Genomic DNA, 7543 nt, shown 5'->3' on the forward strand with positions numbered 1-7543 from the left:
CAACAATCCCCTCCATTTGCAAAAGTCTATGCCCAAACTTTGGATTAATTGTTTCTGGGGGAACTGATACCTACAGCCAAATTTAGCTTTATTGAATTTAAGCCCGATTGTTTTCGAACTTCATTTTAGGTCTGAAGTCTCAACTTTCAATTAAATCAAATTTCAGCCCAACTTTGCGCGACCAACAAATCAAGAAAAACTAAGCAGACCAAGTTGGGTATTTCTTTCCTCTTCAAAGTTGCACTTAAACCGTTAGTACGGCTTCTATGCCATAATTTTTCATCCTCATCAGAAGCACCAACTGTACACATTGCCTCTCTTCTATATCTTGGATAGTTGGAAATGGACTTCTAAGCTTGCTAATTGAAACGGAAAGTATGTCTGTCAATTTAAAGGATGGTAGTTGTCAAATTTAGACCGGAGCTTCTCAGAAAAGGAAGAGAGCCGTATTCGGCCTGTATTCGATAACTTATAATTTGCTATTTCAGATTAATTGGCACCAAAATGTTCAAAAACTGAGATCTTGTTAAAAACTAACCCCCTCTCCTCCAATCCCTATCAAATGCTGTAAAAAAAATTCGGCCAGCCCTATAAATATTGACGCTTCAACATACACGCATACACGAATTTTATACCTAGTAACAAACTGCAAACTTCCTCCTTTGCTATAGGGTGGAATAGTTATCAAAACCAAAATTTGTTCTGCGGGCTTTGTGTTTTATGAGCATATCGTAGGATGTTGCCTTACTTTTCCTTGAATTTCAATTTCTATTAAAACAGAAATTAATTTTTTGGTTATGATCATAAATAAAATATAGTTACCAAAACACAAATAGACCGAGGGCATGCACGGGCAAAAGGATGAATTAATTTGGTCTGAAAAGGTCGGTAAATTGTAGTAGGAAGATTTTAGGCCATAAAAATAACCGTGAGGCCATAAAAAACCATAATCAAATAAATACATAGGAAGGCCAGGCTATTCACACAGAGGCTGCACATGGAGGAGTATTGAAATTAGCAACAATTGCACCTCTTTAACTGTGGAAGGGTTTGTTTTTATATAGATCCAGAACAGTTGCCGGACAAACTTTAAACTCAACTACTGACCTTTGGAGAAGCGTGGAGAATGATGTACTTCGTGAACACTTTGGCTGTAAACTCTATGGAAACATTGCCATAAAACATCTCTCGCTTGTCGTCTATGTTCAATAGAAGGTCATAATGAAGTGGGATTATGTCAGAGGGCAACCTGGGTTCATTCCAGGGGTCAGATGTATCATTTGGCAGAAGACGACTGCTGGCCGAACTGTGGGGCTTTTGGCTAGGCGTCGTTTCAGCTTCAGTCCAGCATAAGAAGCGACTATTGCATGTAAAGATATTGGTAAAGCTAAAGAGGATAATACTGGTACAAATGAGCAGAATTGTCGCAAAGCAGATGGTAATGAAGCTGAACACGCGACATCTGTTTAACTGGCTATGTGATTCGCCATTTGATAGGTTGTTGAACCTGTTTTGATCCAAGGTCATGAAATATTCGTCAGTCGATGATAGTGTCATGTGATCAAAGCTTTTCGTCTTATCGGCGTTGATATATTTTGATTTGTCGAACCCATTTACTGTGTTATAGCTTCCACCAACTCCGTTGCCATTAGCTAATTTTTTATTCAAACTGAAACCAGAATGGTCGCTGCCTTGGTCTTCGATAAAAATTTGAGTTTCTTCTAATGAAATTTTACTTTTGTGCCCGTTTGAAGAAATCTGCACAGGTTTTAGTTCAAACGAACCTTTCTTCCGACTGAACCCAATATAGTGTCCCGAGCAGTTCTCGTACCCGGGACTACCCGCTCGCTCGTCGGAAGTTGACGACTCCCGGCCGAGTGAGGTGGCGCGGTATTTGCTTACCGCTCGACTGATATAGTCTTCTTCGGGACTGTTGCAACGACGAGCGGGCACGAGCGAGTTTCCAACCGGGAACGACTGTTCGTACTGTGGTATATAGGTCCGGTTATGGGAGTTCATATGAATTGGTTACAAATTCTTCAAAAAGATTTTTAAAAGTCGATAAATAAAGGAAAACTGGAAAATAAACGATCTTTGCAAAATTAATTTCATGAAACAAAGATAACCCGTCAAGCTATTTTGTTAAAAGCATTTTCGCATCAATAGGAACTAGTAAAATTTATAGCCAAGAGACGCTAATAAATCTTTCAAATGTCTTGTTTGTTTTTGAAACAGTAAGTTCAAACTTTGAAAAAAAAAGATCATTGATGCCATAAATCTTGCGCTACAATTCGAGGCATGTGAAGCAACCAAATGGAGGATGAGCATCAGGCATTGAAATTGATTGGATTCCCTTTGTTGTGTTTTTCAGTTTCCTGAACATCAATATAAGGCGGGAAGATGAATTCTTAAGCACAAACAATCGGAACTAAAACAGAGAATAAGATAAACAGATTTGATTTGATTGTGAGTTGTTTATTCGCTCAATGGGCACAAAAGCTCACTAGAGCAGGTGGGTAGATTAACGAAAAACTGACAAATATTCTTTTAATGAATCTAAATTTAATATTCGACACAGAGCCAATAATACTCCGCTTTGCTTACACTATTCTAACAGTTTTTCCACCACTATTTTCTTTTTTCAAATGTCAACTTAGATATAGACTTACAAAACAGCAAAAAATAGAAAAACGGAAGGTAAATACTATCCCTAGTTATAAGAGTATAAAGTGCTTCAGTCGCGTTACATTCAATTAGGAGCTAAATTAGGAAATGAGAGGCTAAACGGAGGTTGTTTATCATAAATTAATCCATTTTACAACAACAGGGTAAGAGGTTTGTTGGATCAAGTCAACTTCCTCCCCCCAGCCCAGATAGACCAAGTTAAGATCTTCCACCCAGCATTTAATTCGATTAAATTTGCTAAGAGCTACATGTAAAATCCTCGACTTTGGTTGGCTGAAAAACCTAATTGAGAACCAAGGTAACTACCTCCCCCCAAACTGCTTGGGGGGGGGGGGGGGGGTTATGTTAACTTTGTCCGGTTTGTTCATCGACTGCACCAACACACGAAGCAATTCTCGCACGTAATACATGTAAAAGACGAAGACGCTTTTATGCTTGGAAGTCATAAATTCATTAAAACAGAATTAGGTATGGCGGTTCTGTTGAAGGCAAAAAATGTGCTTTATAGCGAGTTCTGTCCTGAAAAAAAATCAGTTTACAAATCTTATGATACCTTATTGATAAAATCATCGAGACCGTCAATTCTGCCAGCAAAAAAAAATCGAAGCTTGGGCGACGAGGATCTATTGATTGTTTGAGATAATAATTAACATGAATTGCACTTGAAGTTAGTGTAAAATCACATATGCATGATAGGTATAATAATAACTTAAGAGTAAGAGGGCCTTAGTCAATATGATAGTCTTCTTGTAAGTGAGAGTTATCTGTCAAGATCTTGCAGAGGATGCATATTTTGCAGGACATTTGAAAAATGATGCTTTTTTTGCAAGAATCTTTAAGGAGGTTGGCCATCCACCGCGGCGAACCATTGTTGAATATTTAAGAATATTGCTACATGCAACTTTCCATACTTTTCCAAACTTCCGAATGCTGCCTGACATTCAAGCAACACACACGGATCGAGATGTGATTTAAGCTAGAAATCTGCTCGATCTATAACAGACACCAAAGACGATCAAAAAACCGTCAAAAATGCAAGCTATTTTTGAGATACTGGCTCTCCTGAGCAATTTTAAAAGGAGTTTTGACCGGAAAATGTATTTCCATGTGCGTGATTATTCTCAATACTTATACTTTTAATTATTTATAGACCGGCCAGTCATAAAAGGATGCCTGAAAGGATTAATCGATGGCCGGTAACCACTGAGCCGATATATTTACCTAATTTAACTTTTTGAGGAACTTTGAGCAATTCGAAACTATTTACTATGTAGTTTTATTAAATGAAGTCTCTTTCGGTGACTTCATTTCTTATATCTAATTTGATAAGGTGTCAAAAAGAACGATTGAGAAAATTGGCAAAGACCATCTCAGCCTGAAAGCAAGAAATAATTTTAAACTTTACATTAATATTCGAAAAGGTAATTAGAGATGCTTTCTGCAATCTTTAAAACACTTCTCCCCTAAAAGCAAACAAGACTGCTCGTATCAATCAGGGCAAAGCCCTGAGTGTTCCGACTGCCTTTTAAGGTTTATGGAGCAGTAATAACATTAAAAAATTCAATGAAATAAAACAAAAGAATTTTTTTTTCTAAAATGTGAATTTTTTTAAATGAAAATCATCCCCCCACACGCCATATAAAGTACAAAAAGATAGATTTCGCTCCTTGTAACAAACCATTTATGGCAAATAAGCTTCTTTTAACCAATTTGGAACAATTTCTAGGACGGATTAACTCTCCGCTTACGCGTTAATAGCGCAAAATATATCGCGCGTTAATTGTCCCAAATTGGCCAAAATGGCAATCTTTAAACCCTCGTAACTTCACGAAAAATGATCAGAGGTGGAATATCTTTTCAAATTTAAGCTCAGGAGAACAATACCTTTCGAATGATATAAAAAAATTCCGTCAAAAATGGCTAGATAAAAAGTCGAAATTTGTCTGAAGAAAAAAAAAAACCCACCCCGAGCACAAATATTCCGTTACTTTCGTATCGAAAGTCGGAACAAAAAGAAACTATTTAATGTTTTAGGGGTACTTGATTTGAGTGAAAACCGGATACAAAGTTCTTCCGACGACCTAATGCTAGCATACCGACGAATTTACTAAAATGGCGAGGAACTTTGTATTCGGGTGTGTTTTAGTTTTTTTTTTGATTTTTTCTTTTACTTTCTTATTTCCACGCAAAATAAGTTACTACAAATAATTCTGGGAATGGGTCGATTGATATATTATATTAAAGCCTTTTCAGTGGTAATTTAAAAAGCAGTCAAAACATTCATGGCTTCGCGTTGATACAAGCAGTTTTGTTTCAATTCAGTATTCAAACTTCTTTTTGCTACGATTGATGCTTTTGAGGCGTTTATTGTTCCCCGTTTTGAATAAGATAACCATTACACTTAAGTATGATGATGTACACTTTTGGATTAATCTTTTTTTTATTTGTAAAGCAGAAATGGTAATGAAACCATTAGTCAAAAAAATAATTAACAAGTATCGAAACCAAAACAGCAATTTGTTATGCTCAAATTGAACTAAATAGCACACTTGTACTTCAAAAAGGCACGTTTCTTTGCGGTAATTAAAAATTGATATAAAAGCTTGAATGATAGTTGGCCGGAAATCATTTCATTTGGAGCAAACTTGTATCAGAATTCCTCATCTGTGTTCTTAAACTATATTGAGCTTCTTAAGAAACGATGGATATGGCTGAAATTTATAGCTGCATTATATTTAAATATGTTAGGCTCATCCTAAAATTATGCTATGTTTCTGATTGAGTTTGAGTTCAACCGTTTTTTTCTAAGCCAGAAGACTTTTTTATTGATAAGTCGACTAAATTTACTCAAAATTTCAAGTTTTTTGTTATGGTATTAATTAAATAAAAACTAGTAGTAGTTCCTCTGACTCAGAAAGTCATTTTCTCCGATATAAGAGACCAAAATGTTTACATAATTCGTCCAAAACTATTACTGAGGTGGAGGCGTATTTTTTTTTTTGGTAAACCTCCCTCTCCCGCTCCCTCCTGAAAACAAAATATTTCAAAAAATCTTAATTGAATTTTTACCGTAGTTTTGACATTTTGCGGATTTTATAAAAACTGTTTTTGACGATATTATTCTGTAGCAACCCGTGCAACATAAAAAATCAAACAATATTTAGTTAATTTTTTGGTTTGAGTCTCGATTTTTATAAACTTCAGAAAACTGATTCGAAAGCATGCAAGAGAGTTAGTGAAAAAAAAAGACTTCATGCCGTCATCACACTTCCTCATCTTGGTTTTTAAAAATGATATCCAGGATAACTTAAGTTAAGTTTTGTTTATTTTGAATTAGCAAATTAGAAAACATAGTTCTGGTATATCTTGTCAATGAACGACTTTTGGTTACTTTTCAAACTAGCAAATTTTCTTTGATTAGCTGAAACTATTTTCTGTTCGATTATAATCTAATATATTGGCATGTTTTTTTGAGAGTCAAAACTGTGTAGAGGTGTAAATTTTATTGGTACTCAAAAAAAAACATACAAATTCTTAGAGCCGCCCAGAAAATCTCAAAAATAATCGGAGAAAACGAGATTGAATTGAAAAAACTGTAAGGAAAACTTAACTCTTTTGTGCCTCTTGTATGGATCTTAAATACTGTTGCGCCAGAAGTTTTTCACAGGAAACGTGGTTTTTACTAGAATTTCATTTAGAAATTAGCGCTTTTTACTCATTAGTTAATTACTCTTTGGGCAGTTTTCAACATCTAATTTTTTGCCGTGCCGAGAAAAATCAAACAATTCTTTTTAAAAAATAATTTTTCCATGTATTTTCTAATATTATGTTGTGCATTTCCTAATGTTATTTATAATGTGCTGAAAAGGATGCATTGACTTTTCAATCTTAATCATTCAGTCATGGTCGACAAATTTTAAACATTCATTAAGAAAAAACATTCCTTTTTCGGCCAAAACAACAAAAAAAATCAGAGAAATGCTCATCAAATTGGGCTAAAAGGAGTTAATGTTAACATACCTGTTTTTGATAAAGACAAAAAGTGACAATAAAACAAACAATATTCGTTAATAAGCGATACTTGAAATCAAGAGAGGTTTGTGAGTAGTTTGTTTCAAAGCTTTCCCACTTTCTTTGATGGTAAACGGTGCAAAAATACCAGGCAAAGTGGTGTTAAAGATAAAATTGTGGAACCAACTTGAGGCATATAGTAGTATAGACCACCAATAGAGCACCAATTCTCCTCTCGCTCTCTCGCTCTCTTTTCCTTTGCCGCGCTTTGTTTCTGTCTAAGTGCGGGGACAAAGGTGAAATAAGGGCCAGATGTAAAAGCGTGAAATGATGTAAGAATTTGAAAAATCAAAAGAAGCAGTCTTCCAGTCTGCTGTAATTTGGCGCCTAGAAGCCTTTTCCAATTCCTACAATTTTTCTCAACTCTCAAATCGGACGACTGGTTTTGAAGATATTACAATAGATGTGTAATTAGCCGTGTGTTATAAGAAGATCGGCGGCTCTTTGACCTGAAAAATTGGAAGAAAAATTGCTATTTACTCCAATAACGACATGGATTTACATCATTGAAGATGGTACAATTTCTGGATTTGTTATAATTTGCCATTTTCTGATTCGATAGAAAAAACCATGGCGATGTTGTAGTTTCTTCAGTGGTTGAAAGAATAGAAATAAAATTTAAAACCCTTATGGCATCGGGTATTGAAAAAGTGTGTAGAACTAAAGAATTATACATGCAAACTACTGCCCGAATCTTTAATGAAAACAATCAATTCTAGCCTTTTCACACCTTTTTATTGTTAACTAAAAATTATTACTGAAGAACAAATAAATTAGACATCCGAGT

At 35.2% G+C, this 7543-nt stretch overlaps 1 protein-coding gene across 1 annotated transcript in view; it reads right to left on the reverse strand.

Moving 5' to 3' along the window:
* LOC134846152 (aminopeptidase Q-like) overlaps positions 1 to 7229 on the reverse strand; it is a gene marked incomplete at its 3' end in the record, with an annotated part of 68611 nt that extends 61382 nt beyond the window's left edge. The window contains 2 exon segments of the mRNA XM_063863390.1: positions 1108 to 2428; positions 6884 to 7229. Of these exon segments, the coding sequence (XP_063719460.1) occupies positions 1108 to 2019 (912 nt within the window).
* Between the last annotated feature and the right edge of the window lie 314 nt (positions 7230 to 7543).

Source organism: Symsagittifera roscoffensis, chromosome 1, assembly GCF_963678635.1.
Source record: "Symsagittifera roscoffensis chromosome 1, txSymRosc1.1, whole genome shotgun sequence".
In the NCBI taxonomy this organism is placed as follows: domain Eukaryota; kingdom Metazoa; phylum Xenacoelomorpha; order Acoela; family Convolutidae; genus Symsagittifera; species Symsagittifera roscoffensis.